At 33.6% G+C, this 27,305-nt stretch overlaps 3 protein-coding genes across 3 annotated transcripts; 2 read left to right on the top strand and 1 right to left on the bottom strand.

Moving 5' to 3' along the window:
- Positions 1–1,693: 1,693 nt before the first annotated feature.
- LOC132739153 (tubulin alpha-2/alpha-4 chain) lies at positions 1,694–5,394 on the top strand. Its single transcript, XM_060726807.1, has 3 exons — positions 1,694–1,829; positions 3,053–3,275; positions 4,181–5,394. The coding sequence occupies exons 1-3, from the start codon at positions 1,827–1,829 to the stop codon at positions 5,311–5,313; spliced, it is 1,359 nt and encodes a 452-aa protein (XP_060582790.1). The 5' UTR covers positions 1,694–1,826; the 3' UTR covers positions 5,314–5,394.
- Positions 5,395–12,991: 7,597 nt separating this feature from the next.
- Positions 12,992–17,360, top strand: LOC132739155 (tubulin alpha-3 chain-like). Its single transcript, XM_060726809.1, has 3 exons — positions 12,992–13,126; positions 15,488–15,710; positions 16,132–17,360. The coding sequence occupies exons 1-3, from the start codon at positions 13,124–13,126 to the stop codon at positions 17,268–17,270; spliced, it is 1,365 nt and encodes a 454-aa protein (XP_060582792.1). The 5' UTR covers positions 12,992–13,123; the 3' UTR covers positions 17,271–17,360.
- Positions 17,361–19,351: 1,991 nt separating this feature from the next.
- LOC132739157 (glutathione S-transferase P 1-like) lies at positions 19,352–27,088 on the bottom strand. Its single transcript, XM_060726810.1, has 8 exons — positions 26,970–27,088; positions 26,579–26,614; positions 26,161–26,261; positions 25,467–25,554; positions 23,943–24,046; positions 23,428–23,484; positions 23,077–23,118; positions 19,352–19,760 (listed from the first exon to the last, which is right to left on the bottom strand). Coding segments are annotated over exons 1-8 (618 nt in total). The 5' UTR covers positions 26,971–27,088; the 3' UTR covers positions 19,352–19,571.
- Between the last annotated feature and the right edge of the window lie 217 nt (positions 27,089–27,305).

Genomic DNA, 27,305 nt, shown 5'->3' on the forward strand with positions numbered 1-27,305 from the left:
TACAGCATCGATTTCAAACATTGACTGTTCTTGCAGATACTTACAGAAAGGTATATACATGTATGTGATGATCACAAGAAAATCAATATCACAATGAAATTATAGTCCTTTGAAATTGTTCAGTCAGGTATAACCGGCGGCCAGGCAACGAATGCTGTTGCATTAATAAAAATTCTATCCTATACTTTCGAACAAAAATAACCAACAGTCGTTAATATATCACAATTATAAAACATGATAGCACAATAGCTGACAGGTCAAGCGGTAATAACACTCATAGTTTAAATATCAGAACATATGTTGTTGTATATACATGTATGATATGAAAATCCGCTGTATGCAATTTTCTTCATTAACCATGTTATAATGAATTTGTATGATAGAAAAAGTGCGCGAATGTTGTGTTTATATCTGTACTTATGATATACTGTAAGTTACATACAATGTAATTATTTTGTATAGATATGACCTGAACACATGATTATTTTGTATTACTTAAAAAGTCTTTTATCTTTTTATTATACATAAGTAATCATCCTGGCTGAAATTGATAATACAATAGTCAAATTCTATCACAAAATAATCAAGTTCTTGCACAAATAATTAATCTATGTTCCTAACAAAAGACCGTTAACATCTTGCATAATTTGACACTGAACTGTAATTATGTTATAGGCGATGAATTGATCTAGTATATACATGTACATGAATACATAACTTGTAAATGTATCTTATTGTGTTGAATTACAATAATGATTTTTGTTGCACCAACAAATTGTAAGGTCATATGGCTACTTTCCATTTTTACAAGTGGAGGAAGACTTCAGGTGCCCCTTTTTGCATGATTTTCTGCGCATTTATAATAAACTGAGTTGTGCATTCATGTTATAGTATTAGAACATATTTCCTTATCTACCATTATTGTCTATCAGAAGTGCATCTTCTGAACTTTGTCAATGGATTTAAATAAGATGATACAGTACTTTGTATGAAAGTCAAAATAGTACTTTGTTTATTTTTTGCTACCTTTACGACATATAACTGCGCTACCAATGCTGCATTCTTAAGTTGTTTTACATCTAACATGCTGTTAATCCATTGTTAAAATATTATTAAACACATATAAGACCTTTCTAAAGAATAAAAAAAAATTGATTTCTGAGGCATAATGTGCTTTTGAATCTTTTCACTTGAATATTTTTTCAAATTTCAGTCCTTTTTCAAGAACAAAAGTACAAAACGTAAATCAACTGCTGCATGCAGGAAAAAATATGGAGGCAATTCTTACAGGAACTTTCATCCTGAGATATTCTTGCTTTTGTTTTCAACCATGAAAATGACACAGATTGATCTTCTTAACCCATATAGGAGAGCATCTTAATTAAGTTACAGCTGTACCTAAGTACACCGACTTACACAAAATGTTCATTTTTACATTTAGTCCAAACCCCTTGAAGGACAATGAATAATTTACCCTTGGCGGATTCTTTTTGCGTTTAAACCAACGCAGAATGACATCGAATGTGTTCCAATGCAAATAACACTAAAATGCTGGAAAGTAGCCATATGAGTTATATAAAATATCAAATAGAACAGACATGTAAGACAAATGCTTGTTTTTTTGCCTTAAACAAAACGTGGTTCTGCAGGGAAATCAAATTTATTGGATAGCCTCGCAGTCATTGGCGTGCACTATATATCAGACACACGGCGGTCCAGTCATGACAACGAACGCTATAAAACCGCGCGCGCACTAACAACAAAACAAATAATTTGTCTCCGCAACGCCATAAAGTCGAGTGGAACAGAATAACATATTGCTCAAAATGGTAAGTGGTTTTTTTTTTCTGTGCTTTTTTTTCTTTGTTTGTCAATACTCTCAAAGATGTGTATATTTTTTCAGTTATATATTTTCACGAAAACAGTATTTAATCAGTTCGTGTAACTAGATGACTAGATTATTATTGAGCGATATTCAGATATCTACCATCTTGGAACTTCTAAAATATTTCTTAATTATATATTTTTCATTATTATGACACTTTTTTATTATATAGTTTTCAATATTTTGACAATGTATGGACTTTCTGAATTTGAAAGAAGTGCAACCAGTATGTGTTATCATTGCACCATGTTTAAACTATTATAAAAAAAAATCTATGAATATATATTATTCATGACAAACTGTGACACTGCTTTCATAATTTAAGTGACCGCATCTTTCACATTCTTTAAGAGCGTTACTGACTGAAATTTTAATTTAAAATTTCCGAATTATTCGAAATAAAAAAAGAAGAGATGTCGTTTTATTAGCAATGTGATATGCATGAAAGCTTTTTTCCAACAACATATTACTAATGTATGATATTGGTTGCCACAAGGGAAAATAAACGATAAATAAATACAGGTTTGTATATCAATAGTTATATGAGTCATGCACAGACAAGAAGGGATCACTATTAGAACAGACAGTATCGATTACTTTAAAACATCTGCACATTGAATCATATTGCGCATGACAAAATACTGCAGTTGTCGGAGCAAGGGTTTTCCGATGTTAGAGACAATTAAATTCGATTTCATGAATCATAATACTCTGAGAAATATTTTACAAAAAGCTCTGTAAATTTGACTCGAATACATTCGCTTGACATGGTGCAAGAATCTCTATCGACTTTCATTGATTGTTGCTAAAGCGACTGATATATAACCTAATAAGATGATGAAAATAATACAGTGTTAAGTCAGTATAAAAAATATAGGTATCACACTTGTCTCTTTTAGTTAGGTGACATTGTAATCTCTATATGCTGCAAGGACAAATTCTAAGAAAATACAATAAAAGAAGCCCTAACCTTTGTTTTTTTGTCTACGGTTAATACGCTTGATTCATAATTATCATCTTAAAATATAAGAAATAGATAAAAAGGTTGTATTGGGTGTCAGAAAACGCACTATAACTAAATTAACGTTTGCGATTTAATCTTTGTCTGCATAATTAACTGTAGAAAAATCATGTTAGCAAACAAGTTTTATACGATTTTGTTTTCAGCGTGAATGTATATCAGTACATGTTGGTCAGGCCGGGTGCCAGATGGGCAACGCCTGTTGGGAGCTGTATTGTCTGGAGCACGGTATTCAGCCCGACGGTCAGATGCCAAGTGATAAAACTATTGGTGGTGGAGATGATTCTTTCAACACGTTCTTCAGTGAAACCGGAGCTGGTAAACATGTTCCTAGAGCCGTCTTTGTGGATCTCGAACCTACCGTCGTAGGTAAGTAACTTTATATCTTTATGTCTTAAGTATTAATTTATTAAGTAATAGATGTTATCCGGAACTCGGCAAATGTGTTTTTCCAGTTAATCCGTAATAACAAACACATTTTTACCGTCTTGATAGCTATGCAGTACATTATCGGTCACAATAAATTAGTCAACCTGTTGCAAGCTGTAACTGTAAAAAAGTGTTTGTATCTACGGATTAGACGGGACAAACCCAAATATTCTTGATTCCGGAGTAAGTATTCTTGTTGTACTTTTGATATAATTAAGTGTTTGTTTCAAACATTATCTAGCACATAAAAAAGGTAATTGAGTTTTCTGCAGAGTTAAAAACATCTAATTATTATAAGCATATCAAGAGACAAAAACGCGCATCACATTTGTCACACATTTTGTTTTCAATTTCCTTTGTCTTTAAAGGAATGGAATATGTTCAGCATTGTATTTCATGGTCATTAAATATTCTAGTAATGCAATCCCTTTATTCTCTTTAACAGTTGTAATAGATATACGTATTGGTAATTTAATCAATAAAACTGAGGTCTAGTCATTGATGCCGTCATGATTGCACTCCCTGCTTGCTTTTATCTTTGAGTCACAGTTTGATGTATGTGATGGGTGTTGTACAAGTCATTTGGGTGCACTTGAATTGAAATCAATTCAAGAACGATGTTATTGGCCAAGCTCTAAGGGTTTAAACGATGGTACTGTTGTATAGTGTAAATTGTTAAAATATATGATGTTTTTATGTGTTTTGACAATTAACATTTACACCTCAACCATGATAAATATTTTGAATTTTAGGATAGGTAAAAACTAAAAATAGATTTGTACATATTGTTCAGATGTTTTACCATTTTATTATACTTGTATAATTATTTACCAATTATGTTTCAGATGAGATTCGAACCGGAACCTACCGCCAGTTGTTTCATCCCGAGCAACTAATAACCGGCAAAGAAGATGCGGCCAACAACTATGCTCGAGGTCACTACACGATTGGTAAGGAAATCATCGACCTTGTCTTGGATAGAATACGTAAACTAGCTGACCAATGTACAGGCCTGCAAGGGTTTCTGATCTTCCACTCATTCGGTGGTGGTACTGGATCTGGCTTCACATCCTTGCTAATGGAGCGACTATCTGTTGATTATGGAAAGAAATCTAAGCTTGAGTTTGCTGTTTATCCTGCCCCTCAAGTTTCGACAGCTGTCGTGGAGCCATACAACTCCATCTTGACAACTCATACCACTCTGGAGCACTCCGACTGCGCTTTTATGGTTGATAACGAGGCCATCTATGATATTTGTCGCCGTAACCTTGACATTGAGAGACCAACGTACACCAACTTGAATCGACTGATTGGTCAGATCGTATCCTCAATCACCGCATCTCTCAGATTTGATGGCGCCCTTAACGTTGACTTGACAGAGTTCCAAACTAACCTTGTACCATATCCACGTATCCACTTTCCATTAGCTACCTACGCACCGGTCATCTCCGCTGAGAAAGCTTATCATGAACAACTCACCGTTGCTGAGATAACGAATGCTTGTTTTGAACCAGCTAACCAGATGGTTAAATGCGATCCTCGTCACGGCAAGTATATGGCTTGTTGTATGTTGTACAGAGGAGATGTTGTCCCAAAAGATGTGAACGCTGCAATCGCTACAATCAAAACTAAGAGAACCATCCAATTTGTTGATTGGTGTCCAACTGGCTTCAAGGTTGGTATCAACTACCAACCGCCAACAGTGGTACCCGGTGGTGATCTTGCAAAGGTTCAACGTGCAGTTTGCATGTTGAGTAATACGACCGCTATCGCCGAAGCCTGGGCCCGGCTTGACCACAAGTTTGATTTGATGTACGCTAAGAGAGCGTTTGTTCACTGGTATGTTGGAGAAGGAATGGAGGAAGGAGAGTTCTCCGAGGCCCGTGAGGACTTGGCCGCCCTCGAGAAAGATTACGAGGAGGTTGGAGTTGATTCAATTGAGGGGGAAGGAGAAGAAGAAGGAGAAGAAGAATATTAAGCTTAAATTGGAACATTTTAGTATCTTTCTGAGAATAAATCAAAGACTTTAAAATAAAAATTCAATTTAAAAATGAAAAAAGACTTTTTTGGTAGTTAACTTTTGTTTCTTTCCTATTTTTCCCTAAATATTTCAGTTATTGTCTGGTTTCATTACTCCGAGTCTCATAAATCATTGGCAAATTGTTCGTTACTGAATTATAACACCCTAAACACATGCTTTTATGATAGTATGGCTAGCATCGTTTAGAAAGTTTCATTCTTTAAACATGTTCCGACTATAGATGGTTTTCATTTTTTTAAAATTCGTTATCGGTCAATGCACTGGTCAACAGTAGCCATTAATCATGTTTGCATGTTTCATAGATTTCTCAAGACATATTTAAAGCTGGCTGTATCAAAGTAATACATTCTATTTACAAGCTGTTAAACTGAGCCTGCAATTTAGTGAAAATAATATCACATTGCACATACTTTTTACATAAAGTTATTAAATACAAATAAAACAACATATTTGTTTACTTGATTTTTACGACTCAAAATAGAACTTATTAACACAACAAGACATTAACTGCTTATAATAAAAGCTCCTTCCATAGCCAAAATAACAAGCAATTATCATAGTATTGCAAGCAATCCATAAGTCCCCTATCGGTAAGAGCCCAAGCAACATTCTGAAGGGCCATTGGCCATTCACTTATGTTTCTATTTTGAGTAAATTTGTTGAAAAAGTTCTTTAAAAGTGATCATAGGAAACAGTTTTATGTACAGACAGACAGACGGACTGAAGAACACTCTAAAGTTATTTTTTAAACATCCCTGTTATCAAAATATAACATTTTTAAAAGTAAATTTTTTAAAAAGGAGATAACGATGATAACATGATGTGAGTGTAACAAAGAACAATTAGTAATGAAGGTATGAATATTGAATGTTTAGTTTGAATTTGAAGTAAATGAAAGTTAAAAGAACGAATAGTAAAAATTTAAAGATTAAGGAGGAGAGAATTCTGGAAATATGGATGCTAGATTTATAAACCTTGTCATATTATTATGATGTGGGAGTTTGAAGAAAATCCTATCATGATTGAAGAAGTTGGAGTAAAAATTACCAATTTCTCAAAAAAAAGTCTAAGCTCAAAATGGGCATAATTCTTGAAATAGTCTTGCTAGAGTATTGAACAGTCACAAATGTTGAGTGATAATAAGAAACATTTATATGAAGTTTGAAGTAGATACATACAGAAAAAAAGAAGTTATTAAAAAAAACAATGTTTTTTTTTCATGAAAATTTTATGTTCAAGGGAGGTAATTATGATAAATTTTGTGCTAGAGTTGTAAACCTTGTCACATATGATGTGGTTGATGACAAGCAACTTATATTTAAAGTTTGAAGAAAATACCTTAAGAAATGAAGAACTTATAGTGAATAAACTTAAAAACTAGAATCAGAAATCATGAAATTCAGTCTATTTGTTGCCATAACAACCAGAATTTTCAACATAGGAAGATAAGAAAAGGATGTGCATAATTTCCATACTGCCATCTACCCATATGTCAAGTTTCATAAAAATATTTTCAATACTTTTTGCGTTATCACTGGATCCAGGTTATGTGTAAAATTCGGCATATTTTTAGTCTATTTGTTGCCATAGCAACCAGAATTTGCAGCATAGGAAAAAAAGAAAAAGACGTGCATAATCTCCATACTGCCATCTATCCATATATCAAGTTTCATAAAAATATTTTCAGTACTTTTTGCGTTATCGCGGGATCCAGGTTATGTGTAAAATTTGCCATATTTTCAGTCTATTTGTTGCCATAGCTACAAGAATTTTCAACATAGGAAGAAAAGAAAAAGGCGTGCATAATCTCCATACTGCCATCTATCCATATATCAAGTTTCATTTAAATATTTTCAGTACTTTTTGTGTTATCGCGGGATCCATTTTTGTGGACGGATGGACTGACGGACGGACAGACGGACGGAGGGTAAACCTAAAGTCCCCTCCGGTAAACCGGTAAGGGACAAAAAGCATTCCATAAGAGACGACACCGCTCACCGGCGTCGCCAATAATGTTTATACTGATATATGAATACATAAATGGGTTTATCAAGTTATAAATTGCATTTAGTTACGTCAAATGCGTATGTTTTCCTGTGTAATTTAACTTCCATTATCATAGTGTCAAAATGATAAAATCGTCAAGATATTTCTCTTATATTTGTACCTCGTGTCTAGTCATGTGCTAATCTACTCTTTTACGTATGTTTTTTCCTCATCATTGTTTAATATTTAATACAGAGATGAAAGAACCTCGACAAGAAACTCACACCACTTTTACCCTTAGAGCTACAATATACTAATTCTATTTAAGACCAAAACCTAATAAACTTGTAACATTTCTTGTAGTGTTGTATTCTCGTGTTACGTACTCTTCTCAAATAATTCTTAAATGTCGGGATCAACATATTTACAATTTCTAACATCTGAGTAAGAGTATGAAACAACAATGGTTTACATTTTAGAATAAGGTAAATAAATGTCAAAACAATACAAAACAAAACAAGTTATTAAAACTGAAGCATTCAGCCAACCGTTGTAACAATACATTCATACATATAAATCATATATACATGTACTAGTAATACAATCGGTACCTTAATTTAACTATTGGGATTGATCGTCGAGCAAACACAGTAGAGGCTATACACTGAACAAAAGTTCTAACCGATCACCCTGAGTTTTCGCTTATATATGAAAAAGAATAATACCAATAGATCTGACTTTTATTTAATTTCGAAGAGAATGAACACATTGAGAATAACAAAATTATAACTTTTTTTTATTTAAATAATACTTTATCGATATTTTTAAAAAATATTTTTATGAACAGCCAGTCACCTGTCTGACAGAGGCTCCAGCATTGACGTACACGATCCCGCATCGACATTCGTGCCATGTAATATGTTTTTTTTCACTTATATAGTTAACAAGGATTTATGCAGTGTAAAATTTCATACTCACCACGCTCTGCACGAACATTTCGTGCCAAAATGTTTAAACCGCGCCCTGTCTCCCGCGGTAGTGCATGGAACCGTATTAAATTATTTTTCATTCCACAAATCAGTAGCAAATGACACAAAAATCACCTCTGCAAAATTTTATATGGATCTATTGACCCATTATAAAATAATCAAAATTTAAAAAGTGAACGGTTAGAACTTTTGTTAAATGAATGGTGATTTTCCAGCTTTACTGGTGGATGAAGACCTCTGATACCCCTCTGTGCATTATTTCAGGCTCGAGCAGGCACTTGAGTAGAACTTCCGTAAGCTAGCTTAATATCTTCCTTAGGGGTATCGAAAGTTTCTGGCAAGATTTGAACCTATAGCGGTCAGGGAAAGCGGTTTGAAGTTAACGACCATAAACACTCACGGATGCCCATCATAAGTTACTAGTATTGAAATATTTAGTTCTCTTTTTGAATGACTTTATACAAATGGCTAGGTTAAGTAGAATATTTTTACTTGTTTAGTTCAACGTTACAGTTATTTTACTTAATGAGAGTGATACAGTCCTTTGTTGTCTCCTTGTTTTCTTACAAAGTGAAATTTTCGTCTTTTGATTAGCAACAATTGCTATGTCATTCCATGAAAAGCGGTGCATGCATAATCAACATGTAAAAGATTTTGTGTACCCTTAACGAGAAAACAAAGGGCGGAACTAAACAAAATGGAATATTGAAAGGGCATCACAAATTATGGAGCCAGCATAACACAGATAAGCTGTCAAAAAGCAAATTAAAAATGCAGGCAACATATTCAGGATGCTTAAACATTACTGATATTTTGTACATTATAGTTTTAGTTTTTGTTGTTGTTGTTTTTCATTCATTAAATAAAGGAATAAATTAAAGCCGTTATTAATGAAATTCAGTTTCCAATATATTCATATTGCATTTTAAACAAAATTGTTTATTTCTTTCAAAATTTCTAAATCTTCCTTCTTAAATCATTATATCGTATAATAAGAACATCTAAAACGTGAAAGGGCTATTCTGAATTTAGTATTTATTATACAATCAAGATACTTCTCTTTCCAAAAAATGCTTTTAATTAAACTATACTACCGAGTTTACTAGAATTATTAATTTCGGAAAACCATTGTTGATAATATTGATCATATACGTTGGATACCAGACTTAAGAAAATAGAATGGGGATAATCAAATAAATAAGAAAAAACCTAAGTCTTGTAAGAGACATTTTACATCATTGGTCCATGTATTTACAAACTGACTGTAACTATCTGTCATCATCATAAGTTTATACAAAAATGAATCTGGATTCTTAGCAGTTCTAAACCAAACCCTACAATGAAAGTTTATCTGAAGTAATTACACGTTTCTTGTCTAACTCCTTAAACTTGTTTCATAATATTTTTATGCACTTGCTCAAAATTTGGTGAATTATGAAAGCCCCATATTTCAGACACATAGTTAAGAATAATTTAAGCATTATCATAGAATAAAACAGTTTAATTTTTCATAAAATTTTTATGACAAGTTATCGAAAAGCGAGTTAAGTTTAAAGCCCTGAAGACTTGCTCAGACAAGATTTTTGTGCTCGATTAAAGCAACCGTCTGAGGAAATTTTAACACCCAAGTATTCATTTTTTTAACAATATTTTGTATTTTATCTTCATAAAGAAAGCATGATTGAAGGCATATTGCCCTTTTACATATCATTACAACAATCGCAACTACTCGGCCCTTTCCGTCAGTCTTCGGATAAGGACCTCGAACACAATAGTATGAATACAAAGAACGGATGCGGTATTTTGTTCTAACCTACGCTAAGAAACTAAACATGTAAACAAATAGTAATATAATGCTGGGAATTGTTTACAAGTTTATTTCCAATATATGTAGTAAAAGTTCATCTAAAATAAGTAATATCATAGGTACAAAAGCAAACAATTCGTTATTTATATATTTATTATTATGGTTGTAGAAACCGAAAGTACAAAAAACCAACCTGTTGACATTTCGTCGGATTTTTTTGTTTAAAATTGAACATCAGTGGGCATATTTAAATTACAAATTGTTGTCAGACATATTTTCAAGCAAAAGAGTACCGGAACAGGCATTAGATGTCAATTATATACATTCGTTTTACATTATGTCTGTTTATGTTTACATCTGAAACCACGTGGTAGAACTACTTTCAATCCGTATTGTTTCCGAGGTTAATATTATAGATAATAGCCGAGGCAGTTCCGAATGATCATTACAACTGACTTGTCGGGATTTACATTTTTCTCCCCTGTTTTGACCATTTAAATGTAGATTTTTCTAATTATACATGTAATCCTTCTTTTGTATATGAGAACAACACAGTGTCATCAGCAAACAGTAATAAAAATAATTTTAAATGTTCAATAGAGAAAATATAAATATTGTCATCGTATAAAAAGACATACATAATCATTATTGAGGTGTGAAATGTAAAATGTGACGAGATCTTTCAGATATACATGTAGTTAATTCTGTGCATTGGCCTGGGAAAGTCTCATTTGAAATACATATGTACACTTCAAAATTGTATGTTTGAAAATACCACTCAAATGATACTCCAACTTATTAAATAGATCTGGCAGCAAAAAGTTTGCTTTTATAAAATACTGAAATACCCCCATAGTGAACTTTGCAGGCAAAACATAATCAAAACCCAATAAGAACGCAATAAGAAGTCAACATATTGTTTGACATTGTAAAATAAGTGTCAGTCAAGAAACATTTGATTTCTTAGAAAGACATTCGTAGAAACAGACCTTCAACTAACTTATATAGTGAAGAGAAAACATGTCAGATATATCATTATGATAAGTAGTCATGATTGTTTAAATTAAAAGTGTTGATTAAAGGGTTAGGGTAAAGGATTAAAAGAGTCACTTGAATGGTGTTATATTTTCCAGCACTTTTAAGTGTTGAAAAGTCCGTACTTCTAAAATCGGTGCTAGGGGGCGTTAGTGATGTTGCATTTTTTTCGGAATCCGTTATAAACAGATTCAATTTAACAAAGTCTGTAATTTTAATGTAATTTTGTTGGGAACAATGCTTCCGATGGATTTTTTTTTTTTTTTTTTTTTTTTTTTTTAAAAAGACGTTTTTAAAAGTGACGATGTAAATTATAAATCTCTTACAGTTTTGTTACACACGCCTTCCATGATTTAAAATATAGTCATGATGTCAAAATAGTCATGTTATTACATGTAACAAATAACGGTTCATACCTTGAATATCTTGAAATTTGCTCTCTCAAAGCTAACAATATAATTTTTAAAAATGTGCTATCAATTTTTAATCAAACTAAGATATTCAATTTTGTTTTGACGTATCATCCATTCTTCACGAATCATCCATTCTGTTTTCGAGAGATACATTATGGATTTTTGGTCTTTTCTGAAACACTGTCATTTCATTTGATAAGTAAGATTCGTAGAAGAACATCAATAAAATTATCTTGAAATATCACCAGCTGTTGAATATAATAAGCTGTATTGCATTTTGCTTGTTCTTTTAATATAACCTGGTATATATTAGAGATCTAATTTCTAATCACTTATTTATATTATTTTAGAAAAGGCCAATATATTGTTTGCATTAGAAACTGACGCAACGTCGAAGAAAAATCAATCTCGATGTGCACAATTAACTTTATAAGATTCATGAAATACGTTATGGGTATGCTGTAAATCCTTTGTGTTCATTTAAAATATCTAATTTTATCTCCACCGTATTGGTGCTAAGAAGAAGATACAGATACCAATTGATTTTGATTCCATCAGCAAAAATCAAGCAAATAGTCATTAACTACAAAAGTCGTGTACATATATGATGCTTGTTTTATAGGATATTTGATTTATACATGTTAAATAGGTATGGAATGGGAAATAAAGCAGTGGATTATTACTCAAAACACAAACTTAAATCAAAAATAGATCCAACTTCTCAGTTCACAGTGATTAAAATATATATATTTTAATAACATGTATTTGTATCTATATTCATAACTTTATTCCGACTGGTTTCCGACAATACAACAGTAAAACAAAAAATGTTGCAACTTTGATCAAAAGCCACAACAAAAAGGTTTTAATTGGCTGTTAAATTCTGTATAATTTATTCATGTGACCTCTTTGAGAATTCACAGTATACTTTAATTTTCTGTCAGATAATAGACTATTAAACAATCTAAAGGGAAATTAGAATGAAAAGATATAGGAATATTTAAGTATGTGTTTACAGGTAAATCAATAAACAATGGAATATCACATTAGATCTTGAGGACCAAACACGCGATGTTTATGGAAAGTTCTATACTTGTCTACAAAAATGAACGTGGTGGAAGTCTGCCATTGTATAGTAATCAGCAATAAATTCATGGTCGTGATTTTCAGTATAATTAAAAAGTTTTGTTATAAGTATGGCCATACCTTGTCAGATAAAAATGAATGTTGTAACTTCTATACCAGTATATCTATTAATACAAGATTGAAAATATTTAAATTCCAATGTTGAGCTTGACCATCAATATATCCAAGAATATACAGCTTTGTGTAATTAAAATGTACCATTTAATCAAAGAAATTGAAATTGCCCCGTAGACATTGGTGAGAACTATACTCTATTATGTCATAGCAACGGAACGCTATAAGATATCACGCGCAACTTCAACAACAAATCAGAGTGTTTGTCTCCACAGAACCATAAAGTCGAGTGGAACAGAAGATTATATTTGCTCAAAATGGTAAGTTTTGTTTTAATCTACCAATTCCGATTGTTTTTATATGCTTATATGTGTTCCAATATAAGTGAGTAACTTAACTGAAGTTTGAATTCATCATTTAATTACCATAACAATAATAATATATATATATATATATAACAGAGTGAGCACTGATCTTTGGCTTTTTGACCCGTGAGGTTTTAATATGAGAAATTTTACATTTGTGCTTGTTTTGTTTTAATTTGTAGTGTTCCTTAGTTTAAATACATATATAACAATGTACCAGCATAGCTAATAGCTGAAATTGTATTTCTGGCTGCAGTTATAACCATCATACGTTCGTTTTACTTCTTAAAGCAGCATACTTTCAGATTCGTGCTAATTTCCATGAAATTCTTAAAAATGTTTCAAAGTAAATGTTGTCAAATTGTCAGGTAAACAAAGAAAGTAATTTATACATTGCAATCTACGAAAATTACCCAAAATAGTCTAGAATATGCAAAAATAGCCATTTTCTATGTTTGAAATATGGTGATAAATACTGCCAAGTCTGTCATTTTAACATACATGTAAATTATTTCTTGAAAAGTGAATATCTTTACTTTTCTTAAAATCTTAAATAGCACATTCTCTCAATGTTGATTTTCTTGAAAGACCTATCTGGAAGCGTGCAGCTTTAATGTATTATATATCTTGCTGCATAGTTAGGCGAAAGGGAAATCATAAATACAATATGTAGTTAAACTCTATTGTACACATTTCGCAAGTCCGTTCTTTGAAAGCATGATGTATTAAATTCAGATATTGCAATATATTTAGGTAGCAATTGTGTTCTTGTTTAAATCGATGTAATTAGTTGTGTTATTTAATAAAAATTTTAACCTTGATGTTACTTTCATCGTTTTTAAAGGCACATTTTGTCTCAGAAACGAACACAAAAATTCTTCGGAAAGAGCTATCATGATTTCAATAATTTTAGTGTATGTATGATTTTTATCGCCTCTAGAAAGTTGGGCGGAATGAATGTGCAATAATGTGTCATAAAATATGCAAAATATAAGCAAAGTAGTATTTTGACTTGCATGCAAAATACTTCATCACTATAACTGTAATAATCGACAAAAAATCAAGAGAAGCAAAAGACGGTTCAGCTAAATGACCAATGTTTTATTCTTTGGAAACTATAACCGAACACAAAAATAAAATCCATTTTGATACATAAAAATAAATGCGTTACTGAGGCTTAAGGGGCCTTTTATTCCTTTGCTTGTTATGCATTCTACTATTTTTGAATTCTAAATAACTAAATTATCACAAGACCTTTTTAACTTTATTTCACTTTCCAATGTGTCTACAGATCAGATCTTATGTTTCTGAACTTCAGTCACTTTCTATTTTATGGGTGTTTTGGCTTCATCCTTTATGGCTTCAACACGAAGAAAGGAACTACAACTTCAATTGAATTATTTTGAAATTATTCATCAGTAGAAAAAATGCATCTGCATTGCCTTTATCAATGTATATATTGGTCTAAGTTACTTTATGGAATTTTATTTGACTTTACTTAGTTCGAGATAAATATCTAATGTACCTATATTTAGTCAATAGTATCATCCCCCGAAGGTACATTATAATTTAATCTATCCGCTTGTCATTTCATAGAGAAACAATGTCATGCTGGAGTGAGTTTAATTAGACCCATGAAATTTTAATGAGCCTTCAATATATCTGTCCCTACTGAGATCAAACCCTGATGTTCTTACCGATAATTCCCATGTACAACACAACAAACAAATAAACAAAGTGTGCTTAGTGATATACAATTCCAAGTACAACGGCATTTACTTAAGCAAGAGAACACATCTCCTCTAGCATAAACATACATTGTGGATTAATTCATGTAAAAAATATAACAAAAATACAGAACCACTGATTCTTATAATAAACACTTCAGTGTATTCGAGGCAACAGCGTCTGATATATTAAATTGAATCCAATTTGTGACATTGTAAGTGAAAACCTGAATTAATTATATTTAGGAATTGTTCTATCATATTGTTATCGAAGGTACGGTTGTTTTCTCAGAACCCTGCCCCCATTCCCCTCCCCTCCGTTACTTATCACTAGCATAATTGTTATTACAATGAGGATCAAGTGGGCCAAGTGGGCGACATGCTGGAGGGGGAAGATATAAGTTTAATCTTTATTGTATGCCGTTTGATACTTTAAAAAGGAGGCACACACTAATACGATAGAAGTGATGAGAATTTTAGGCATGCCACGCTGACGGCGTATGATATAATAATTCATAATAAAAATTTAATTGTGCAATTAATAAGCAATTCAAACTGAGAGTTTTTTGTTTGTTTGTTTCTTTTTCAGCGTGAATGTATATCAGTACATGTTGGTCAGGCCGGGTGCCAGATGGGCAACGCCTGTTGGGAGCTGTATTGTCTGGAGCACGGGATTCAGCCCGACGGTCAGATGCCAAGTGATAAAACTATTGGTGGTGGAGATGATTCTTTCAACACGTTCTTCAGTGAAACCGGAGCTGGCAAACATGTTCCTAGAGCCGTCTTTGTGGATCTCGAACCTACAGTCGTTGGTAAGTTGGGTTTTAATGCAAGTCCGAAAAAAGAAGACGGGTTATGGTGTCTGAAAAAGCTAAAGGCATGGTAAAGCAGAAAGAAAGTTGGAAAAGAATATTTCTTACAAAGGCTTTATCTACTGGCTTCTCTATTTTAAAATCATAATATTGATATCCCTTGAACGCAACACGGTCAGTTCTAGGTTGAAATAAGTATATAAGACAAAATCAGTAGAGTAAGACTATAAATTATAAATTCGTTCGGCAGTGTTTTCTTGTACGGAAAATCAGTATTTGAATTCAATTATTTCGATCAAAGATGTTGCATTTTACGACTCAATCAAAAAGTTTTTTTTTCTTATTTCTTTTCTTTTTTTAAGTTTTCATTGATTTAGTTTTGTTTCTTCGAATTTACGGTGCAATATACAATATGTTTCAGATGAAGTTCGAACCGGAACCTACCGCCAGTTATTTCATCCCGAGCAACTCATAACCGGCAAAGAAGATGCGGCCAACAACTATGCTCGTGGTCACTACACCATTGGTAAGGAAATCATCGACCTTGTCTTGGATAGAATACGTAAACTAGCTGACCAATGTACAGGCCTGCAAGGGTTTCTGATCTTCCACTCATTTGGTGGTGGTACTGGATCTGGCTTCACATCCTTGCTAATGGAGAGACTATCTGTTGATTATGGAAAGAAATCTAAGCTTGAGTTTGCAGTTTATCCTGCCCCTCAAATTTCGACAGCTGTCGTGGAGCCTTACAACTCCATCTTGACGACTCATACCACTCTGGAGCACTCCGACTGCGCTTTTATGGTTGATAACGAGGCCATCTATGACATTTGTCGCCGTAACCTTGACATTGAGAGGCCAACATACACCAACTTGAATCGACTGATTGGTCAGATCGTTTCGTCAATCACCGCATCTCTCAGATTTGATGGCGCCCTTAACGTTGACTTGACAGAGTTTCAAACCAACCTTGTACCATATCCACGTATCCACTTTCCATTAGCTACCTACGCACCAGTCATCTCCGCTGAGAAAGCTTATCATGAACAACTCACCGTTGCTGAGGTAACAAATTCTTGTTTTGAACCAGCTAATCAGATGGTTAAATGCGATCCACGTCACGGCAAGTATATGGCTTGTTGTATGTTGTACAGAGGAGATGTTGTCCCAAAAGATGTGAATGCTGCAATCGCTACAATCAAAACTAAGAGAACCATCCAATTTGTTGATTGGTGCCCAACTGGCTTCAAGGTTGGTATCAACTACCAACCGCCAACAGTGGTACCTGGCGGAGATCTTGCAAAGGTTCAACGCGCAGTATGCATGCTGAGTAATACGACCGCTATCGCTGAAGCCTGGGCCCGGCTTGATCACAAGTTTGATTTGATGTACGCTAAGAGAGCGTTTGTTCACTGGTATGTTGGAGAAGGAATGGAGGAAGGAGAGTTCTCTGAGGCCCGTGAGGACTTGGCCGCCCTCGAGAAAGATTACGAGGAGGTTGGAGTAGATTCAGCTGATCCAGAAAATGAAGAAGGGGAAGATGAAGAGGAAGAATATTAAAACATGTAATACTCTGGACATAATATCATATACATGTATCTTAATTGACTGTTTTCTGTTTCTCTGTATTGACACAGTTTTATGTTTAACACTTTAACTATTTGTTCAGAATAAAAGGCAAATTAGATTAAATTTATCTATATTTTAATGTGTTCTTGTTGGCAAGTAAATTTAAATGGCCTCTTTTATATCGCTAAAACTAAAGATTGCATCAGTTGAGCGTATGATATTTGAAAGTGAAAGTGAGATGTTGAAGACATGATTGCATAGTCCATTAAGATTTAAGTGGATCAAAAATGTTAAATAGTTACGGGTTTTTAAACTTATTAGAGTTTCCCAGCCTATAAACAGACTACAGTAAAAGTTTAGATGTATTATCTTGTCATATCGTACGGAATTGTAGGTTATGTTTAAGCTTCTTAGAAAAAAATCTGTATCGACAGGTAAAGCACAAATACTTTACATGGGTATATAAACTAAGTTACATAAAGACATAACGCGAGTCAAATTTATATGTTTTTAAACCAATATTTTGGGTAATGCTTTCGACTTTGTGTGCCTTTGATTTATTTACCCAATAACTATGTGGACATTATTTACTTTAATACTTTATATGTATATTTTTGCGGACTGACCTTTCTTTGTTCTAAAATTGTATCCGTACATTATGCCTTAGTATATGTGTATATGCAATAATCACCGCCCTATTTAGTCACTGGAAAGTACATGTATTGGAAATTAGAGGGGATAACTCCAATAGTAAGTAAAATGTAAAATGAATAACTTGTTTAAGAACTGTCAATTTAAAACAAATCAGTTACAAAACGTTTTTAAAGGACCGTCATTTATTTCAGGCCAATTAAAATGTTATTTACATTGTTGAGAAATGTACATACAAAATATACCAAAAATAAGGTTTTACTTTCTTAAACGTGTTTCCTATTTTCAATATCACTTTTGTTTCTGAAATGGTAAAACATTCAAGTCTTTATAAATATAATTACCTACAAACCGACTGCATAAACGTTTGTGTTAGAACCAGAGTTTCCTTGCCGACACACGACATGTTCATTTAGGAACACGTAATAAAATTTATAAAGTCAAACTTAAAAACAATTAACAAGAACACATAAACAAAAACAGTAAAACAGAAGTTGTCTACTTTCAGTATGATAATAATTTACGAGATAATTTCAATATTTACAAAATGTGTGTTTTTCTTCGCTACAAGAAATTATTATGGCATTGTTATGCAAGAAATGCTGACCAAGTTAGCCAGTATTAGTTCGGCCGAGTATGTTTTTTAAATATACTTCTTGTTTTAGGTTATAATACATTTATGGGTAAATTGTTTATAATGTTTGTTATTGTCATCATATTTCTCATAATTTCAATAAGTTGTACAATACAGCATACATGTTCGTATATGCAAAATTTGCTGAATCCTACAACTTTCGTTAACAATATTTCCCATGGCACAAGATATATTGAATGTATATTCACTGTAAACACTTTCTGACAGGAACCACTGCAAGACGTCCTTAAATACCAGGGTGTACCCAGCTTAGCCGCTTACTTCGAAACTATGCGAACTAACCATGCCTACTCTTATAGGGGGTCTGGTTATTTTCTTTGAATCAGCCCCCCCCCCCCCTTTTACCAGTACTGGTTGGTTCCAGGAAGCGGACTCGAAAGTGATTAATATAAGTTGCAAGAACTTGTTTCGCAATCGAGCTTAAATAAATATGTTTTTTAAACCCCCCCCCCCTTTCGTTTTCACATATTGGGTTATAGTTCCATTTGAACCTACGGATCCCCTCTCAGTCCACTTCCCCGCGTATAATATTAAAACAAGCGTCATTGTACTAGGTCATGGGCAAGAACCCCGGTATCCCAGATAATTAAGGTACATTCTGGACAGTACCCTGGTCAAGAGCAAATAAGTATAAACAATTTTCTATTAGTTCTTACAACCAAAAACTATCAATTTATATCGGCGTGCTCACGCAATAGCTATTAAGTGCGCAAGCTGATGGGTTATTTCACGTGTGTTGAGGTCATAATTATATACTTCACATACATGAAGATGATTATTTAATATATACAAATGTATTCAACTGAATGTGACTTTTTTCAAATCATTTGAATTTTTCAAGAGTAAACGATAATTCTTTAATAAAAAACTTTTCTTTTCATTGCTATAAACTGATGACTAGGATATCCAGTTTGTAAATTATCCTGTTCTAGCAAAATTTATTTTGTCCAGATATCATTGCCATATTGATGTCACTTCCAGTATAATTACTGTTTCCCGTTTCCATTAATAGGCATCTTCTTAAATTGCTCCGTTGACCGATGTTTCTTTAAGTTAGGTCGTGAAGCCATGCGATCGTAGTATGCTTTGAGGGTAGGGAATGTGTCTAGGCAAGTAGGGGACAATATAACATGATCATCTAGTATATCAAACAGGTTGTAATCGGCAAACGATATCTGAAATATGAGCAGACAATTAAAACAAGAGGGCCATGATGGCCCTGAAGTCGCTCACCTGTATATAGGCCCCCAGGGCGGGGCCAGTTTAAACCCCAGGGCTTTTATTTGAACAAACTAGGTAGACACCCATTAGAAGATATTTCACGCTAAACATCTAAGGTCTAGCTCGTTGAGTTTTTAAACAAAAGATTTTTTAAGTTTTAACTACACAAATACACATATAGTTAAAAGCAATGACACCCCTAGGGCGGGGCCAGTTTTGACCCTAGGGCTTTATTTGAACAAACTTTGAAGACACTAACTGGAAGATGTTTTATGCTATATATCTAAACTATAGCTATTTGGGTTTTTTCAAAGAAGAGTTTTGCTATACACATAAATAAAATCAATGACCCCGGGGCAGGGCCAATTTTGACCCGAGGGCTTTTATTTGAAAAAACTTTGTAGACACTCACTAGAAGATGTTTCATGCTTAGTATCTAAACTCTATTTGTTTTTTTTTTCAAAGAATTTTTAATTTTACACATATATTGAAAATCAATGACCCCCGGGGCAGGGCAAATTTTGACCCCAGGGCTCTTATTTGAACAAATTTGGTAAACACCCATTAGAACATGGTTCGTGCTAAATATCTTAGCTCTAGCTCTTTTGGTTCTTTAAAAGAAGATTTTATAAGTTTTTACTATATGCATATAGGGAAAATCAATGACCCCCTGGGGCGGGGCCAATTTTGACCCCAGGGCTTTTATTTGAACAAACTTGATAGACACCTATTATCAGATGATTCATGCTAAATATCTTAGCTCTAGCTCTTTGAGTTCTTTAAAAGAAGATTTTATAAGTTTTTACTATATGCATATAGGGAAAATCAATGACCCTTGGGGCGGGGCCAATTTTGACCCAAGGGCTTTTATTTGAACAAACTTAGTAGACACTCATTAGAACATGTTTCGTGCTAAATATCTTAGCTCTAGCTCTTTGGGTTCTTTAAAAGAAGATTTTATAAGTTTTTACTATATGCATATAGGGAAAATCAATGACCCCCTGGGGCGGGGCCAATTTTGACCCCAGGGCTTTTATTTGAACAAACTTGGTAGACACCCATTAGAACATGGTTCATGCTAAATATCTTAGCTCTAGCTCTTTGGGTTCTTTAAAAGAAGATTTTTTAAGTTTTTACTATATGCATATAGGGAAAATCAATGACCCCAGGGGCGGGGCCAATTTTGACCCCAGGGCTTTTATTTGAACAAACTTGATAGACACTCACTAGAAGATGTTTTATGCCAAATATCTAAGCTCTACCTCTTTGGGTTTTTTAAAAGAAGATATTTTAAGTTTTTTCTATCGGTTGCCATGGCAACCAGAGTTCTGCATGGATTAAAGGTGACCACCAAAGGAACATTCCTGTGAAGTTTGGATGAAATTGGCTCAGTGGTTTATGAGGAGATGTCATTTAAAGTAAAAGTTTACGGACGACGGACGGACGACGGACGGACGGACGCCAGACGAAAAGTGATCACAAAAGCTCACCCTGTCACTTTGTGACAGGTGAGCTAAAAAGCCAGGATGGCTCACCTGAGAAAAGTTTTAACATTATACCTACATTTTTGTTTCCTGAGATGGTGTAAAATTTTCAATTTTCTGACTTCATGTGAGCCGAAAGATCAAAGCAGATGACTCAGTTTTGTAATCCACAAATATTGGCCCATTAATTATTCCTAAAAAATGCTATCATTTATTATTTCTCAGAAACGTTTTATCGTTGGTATCTTGTCACTGTTTCTAGATAAAACATTCATTTGCCATATACATGACCTATCTTTGGTTCTTTTTTTCTGATGGCAATTGCTGTAATTATAGAGAACTGGTATTTTGTATGGAAGTCAAATTACTACTTTAATTGTTTACATTTTGCTACCTTTACAACACAAACATGCATAACTACTGTCTTCATTTCTTCAATTGTTATGCATCAAACATGCTCCTTGTCCATTATTAAAAGATTGTTAAACATAAAAGAATTTGAAAAAAGTATGGATTTCTGAAGCATAATGTGCTTAATCACGACAGTGCTTTGCTTGGCATATATTTTCCATGAAATGGCATAGACATCCAATATGGCGGACAAAAAAGAGCATGGAAATGTATGAAATCGTTTTTCTTCGTATTTCGTTTCTGTCCTACAATCTTAGAAGACGTATGCATGCATCCGGTTTTTATTGTTGGAAAAATAGAAATAAAAAAAGGTTAAAACTCTACAAATGGAAACGATTTCGCGTGGTACTGAAAAAAAAAGTACTATACACGGCAAGGCTATCATCTGCTTTAATTTGTACAACATTGTTTAAAACTATAAACTTATTATATTGCAGTAGAAGCCTACATCAATCAATAAAAAAACAAGTAAAATGGTTTCCTGCGGGGAATATTTTTGATGATATAAAGATTTTTCATTTAACTATCTTCAACATTGTTTGGGTGGGTGGATAAATAAACGTTTGTATCAGGAATATAGTTGACAATAATCGATCAATATAGAAGAAGGTCTTTGGAAACTGGTGACCGTTAATGACCGGAGAAGGTCGAACATAAAACAATTATTTCTTTTTAAGAAAATGATTAAATACGCCTACCATTTTATGAATAATTCCGAGCAAAAAAAAAAAAGCAAACACACAAGTTTTCGCAGAAAACTTCTCTATTTATTATGGCAGATGCCACTACGAATATTTTAATTTTGTAGATTTTCAGTATAAACAATTTATTGTTTGTAACATTTTGAGATACATATTAAAGAAACATTGATAATTTTCAAACACATCATTCAAGTTTTTCCACCTTAAACGGTATTATAATTATAAAAAAAATAAAAATATCACGTAATAGTTTTTTGTTAATTTGGTGTAATTCTGACTTATTCCCTAGAGGTTTATCCGTAACGTACCGGCAAACGGTATTTAGCCAGGTTTTCGAAAAGGTCAATTAACCAATCATGTACGGTTTACAGATCACATGCTCCTCCATGTACCGAAAACAGGTCACGTGCTCCTCCATGCCTCAAAAGTTAAACGCGTACCAATACCCTGCGGTCTCCAGACCGCAGGGAACAAGGCAACAAAAATGATAAAAATTAGATGGGATGACAAATCTTGGCATTTTAAGTGTGATAACAGACTTTTTCAGTTAGTTATGCAAAGTATAACTGTCATACACGAGATGTTCTGATGGATCTATGGCATCACTGAAAGTATCGTAAATAAAACAAATTATTGAATATCAAACTCAAAACAATTATGAAATGAAAACATACCTTTGATGTAATGTATTCGGTTCCCCACTTTTTAAACAGGTTCTAATAAATGAGAAAAAGTTAGTTATTAATCAATCGGATGTAATGATGTTATGTAACAATGTAATACAATAAATTAATATAATGATTAAATAAATACACTAGCTTATGTGTATGTATATGAAAATCAGGTGCAAGATGCAACGTACACCGCTATATCAATGACCAGAGTCAATCAATTTTTAAAAAAAATATTGTTAGTAGGATTTTAGAATAATTTATCCATTTAGGCCCACTCAGCAAACTGTCTTTACATATCGTTTAGAATAGAATATCAAATAAAAATGTGAGTGTGCACCCTACGACACATACTTCCACATATCCAAGCTTCTCGATAGCAGTTTTCACGTACTCATCTTTTGCAGTATCCTGAAAAATAAAACAAACAATAAAAGTAAATATCTCTTTTACACCGAGACGGAGATCCCAGGTTGTTTCATGAATCCATTTTATTATATTTGTTCTTTTAATGTCCTTTTGTCAGAATAGTAGTTCAAATCTTGCAATGATAAATATGAGCCGCCCCATGACAAAACCAACGTTATGCGTTTGCGACTAGCATGGATCCAGACCAGCCTGCGCATCCGCGCAGTCTGATCAGGATCCATGCTGTTCGCTATCAGTTTCTCTACTTGTTATAGGGTTTGTAAGCGAACAGCATGGATCCTGATCAGACTGTGCGGATGCGCATGCTGGTCTGGATCCATGCTGGTCGCAAACGCATAACATAACGTTGGTTTTGTCGTGACGCGGCTCATATACATGTCTTATCGTAATGAGAATGAACAGAATGTTCTTTCAGTTGAAAGTAAAACAATATTACTTACGTAACTTTGATAGATCATTCTAATATAGGGGCCCCTGATGTCCTCCACGTGATCCGTGATCATGTCAACTTTGGCTGCTTCTTTTATATCATCAGGGTACAATCCTGGTATAAGAGAGAAAGTAAACATGTGTGAACTTTTCAATACCACATGCCTTTCCCGTAAAAACAGGGACTGGCAGGTATGCAAATATACATCTTGTCTGACTGCAAAAAGCTCTAGTTTTCTAGTTTGTATTTAAACGTTGCAAGAAAAAAAAGCGGAAAATATGTGAATTGTGTAATCAGAATCATAGATGGAATATGTAACATTATGTAATATAGGGAAGACGAAAATCCATCTTTCAAGATACAATCGACCAAAAATATCACATATTCGTCCGCTCATACCAGTTCAATCAGATATACGTGATTGATATTTCAATTCAAATTTAAAGTATTTTAAAAAAAAGTGAAATCTTCTTTATCGGAAGCTGGCACAGTCTGATTTTGTATAACTACTAGTATTTGTTTTTCTTGCGCATCACCATGAGTTCAATATTTGCCTTAAGACTTGCAAAAGGAACAAGTTGAAGATATCGCTCTAACTCGAACAGCTGACTGGCAAGTGTGACCTTGACCTTCAGCTAACGTGATTACGCAGTGCAACCTAAGCGCAAGTGGCGTGATTATCACTTAAAGGGTATACACACACCTCAAAGGTGAGGTAGCAAGATCAGGGTTATGGTAACCCTATCCACGTGTACGGGGACAGTGGATATTTTAACATTCGATCTTCAAGTGGGACTTTGACTCAGCGCAGTTTCCGTAGCCATACGTTTTGTCTATCACCTGAATGTGATTAACATTTTAACCAAATGTTTGTTAATTAAAAAAAACGTATTAAATTTTTAAAAGCTATTGTACTATAAAACTCTTTCTGTTTATATATATGACAGTAAGAAAATATTTTAACTTGTCGCGTCACCAATCTACAGAAGTATGTTATACGCATTAATGTATGGGCTTGCATAGATTTTATCTAATTAATGATATCTTGACGACATGTGTTGTCACTGTATTCGAGGTCACCGGATAAACCAATACATGCTATTATTTAATATTCAAAATCTCAGAAAAAAAGAAAAGTACAGATCCCAATCGCAAGTTCTCGGCCCTTTCCGTCAAACTTCGGATAATAACTTAGGTTATTATGAATAATAGGCAAGGAGTTCCGATTGGTACATATCCGTGTGACATGAGAAAGCAATGAAACATGGATTATTTGTCTACCATCGTTCGTCACATCGATTGTATAAGCTTTACTGGTAGGAGAAGACCACGAACGCCTGTGAACGCTAGCGGGCACCTGAGCAGATTCACCTTAGGTGCTTGATTTTGTTTCTACCATAAAAAAGTCAACAACTCGAAAGGAAGTATTAAAACCCAAATAAATGAAAGCCAAATGTCGGCGGATGTCGAAGGACTAGTCAAAATGGCTAAGACGGCATGCAAGTTATTTTAGATATACAACACATTATCTTACCATGTTTTCTTCCAAGATACCGAAAAATAGAGCTTGACTGAGCCACTTCAAAGTCGCCATCTTTCAATAAAGGCGATTGACCAAATGGCTGGAAAAAAAAACAGAAAATGTAGGGAAAAAAAGGTATTTTTCAACTATAGTGATAAGTTACAGAGAAAATTGGAAATTGTCAGTCGCGAAAGTTTCTTTTTTTTCTGATATCAGTTTTTCATTCTTACATTGCCTTTCCCTTTATATGTTGAGAAGAATTATCAATAATGCACAATTTTCAGCTTTGTCAATTTAATTTTTTTTATGCTATTTTTATTTTCTAGCAACTTGTAATTGAGGAGATGATTTTCATAACACTGATAGGGTCTTATAGAAAATGGTAGAAAATACTCTCTATCATCCGACGTAAAATCGCTATATCCAATATAAAAAAACGTTATGTAAAAGAGAAAGAGAATTTTAGTAGTCTGGGGTTGATGTAAATAGCCTTTAGCTCTGGAGATTGCCATGTCATGGTGTTCGGGACAGTGGTAAGGGTTAGTATTAGATGGGGGATATTATCTTGTAGAAGAGGAATACCCTAGACTCTAAACGTCTGAGTTCAAGAATGTGGAGCTGAAGAGAATGAACCACAGTCTAGCTTGATCACACGGACTGATCGTCTTAAATAAGATAGAAAACATTAATCATTTATAATACATACCATCTGTGGTTTATATGTTTTGGCCCAGTCCTGTCTAATATTAACTTCTTTAAAGTCAATTCCATTATCCACAAAGAAGTACCTGGTTGCTTGGCCACGCCCTATAGAACGTAAAGAAGTTATTGAATACTTTCAGATTGTGTTACGAGTTCTTATTTAAAACTTAAATGCGAGAGAAATAAAGAAATATTATGTGTTTTCAGTCATTATTAAAAAAAATCTAAAAAAAAAGTATCTATCAAGTAAAGTCTGCCATTACATGTATAATTCTTTACATTGCTTGTTACTTCTAATCGGGTAGCGTCTGTGCGTAAAAAAGCAGTATGTGGTTAGACTTATAAAAAGACATCGCCTGTCCAAAGATTATCTAGATGTCTCTTTGACAAGTATTTTAAGTTGCACCATGGTTTATACATACCTCTGAGGGGAAAATATAACAGTTGATAGTTTGTCACTGAAAAAGAAAAAGTATCAAATATAGATGTTTTATCGTTTCAAAAGACCATCTCTGGAATCAATATATTTTGGAGTTTCCCAGCTAATCCGGGGATACAAACAAACTTTTAAGTTACAACATTGAAAATAAGTGCAAGATGTTGAATATCTGTTGTGGATGGCAGTGCGCTGTGAAGCAATAATTAAAATCAGCTCCTGTTTAACGTTACGCATGAAGAAATAACTCGAGCAGATCTGAACTTCAGTCAGAGTGTATGTATGTAATTAAGAATTCTGCATACATGTAATTTGTTTGTGAATGTGAATTGTGTTTAAAACATACACTTTATTAGTATTACTAAAAGAAAACTTACTTGCTATCACCGTTTCCCTTTAATACACTGCTGTACTCAAAGTGTCTGGGTTGCCTCGTATCATATCAGCGTGTGTGTTTAAATAAGGCCAAACAAATTAAAACAGTGGATAAACGAAATCATTGTACCATATATTGCAAGCCTATGCAATTAAATATGTTTTGCGATGCTTTCAAACACTGTACCTTTAATTAAGGTCGCTTGCCCCTCACTGCCGTGGGTTCAAATCCTGCCAGAAACTTTGAATTCTTTCATGTGAGGAAGCTATCCAACTAGATTACGGAGCGTCAGTGATTCGACTCAAATGCACGTTTGTGTCTGTAATAATGCACGGAG

This window comes from Ruditapes philippinarum, unplaced genomic scaffold, assembly GCF_026571515.1.
Source record: "Ruditapes philippinarum isolate M1 unplaced genomic scaffold, ASM2657151v2 ctg2258_1_1_1_1, whole genome shotgun sequence".
Lineage (NCBI taxonomy): Eukaryota > Metazoa > Mollusca > Bivalvia > Venerida > Veneridae > Ruditapes > Ruditapes philippinarum.

Excerpts from the sequence above, each read along its gene's own strand:
- LOC132739153 (XM_060726807.1), top strand. Across the intron at positions 3,276-4,180 it reads TCTCGAACCTACCGTCGTAG|ATGAGATTCGAACCGGAACC; the intron begins GTAAGTAACTTT and ends ATTATGTTTCAG.
- LOC132739155 (XM_060726809.1), top strand. Across the intron at positions 15,711-16,131 it reads TCTCGAACCTACAGTCGTTG|ATGAAGTTCGAACCGGAACC; the intron begins GTAAGTTGGGTT and ends AATATGTTTCAG.
- LOC132739157 (XM_060726810.1), bottom strand. Across the intron at positions 24,047-25,466 it reads GTATCTTGGAAGAAAACATG|GATTGTACCCTGATGATATA; the intron begins GTAAGATAATGT and ends CTCTTATACCAG. Across the intron at positions 23,485-23,942 it reads GAATGATCTATCAAAGTTAC|GATACTGCAAAAGATGAGTA; the intron begins GTAAGTAATATT and ends TTTATTTTTCAG.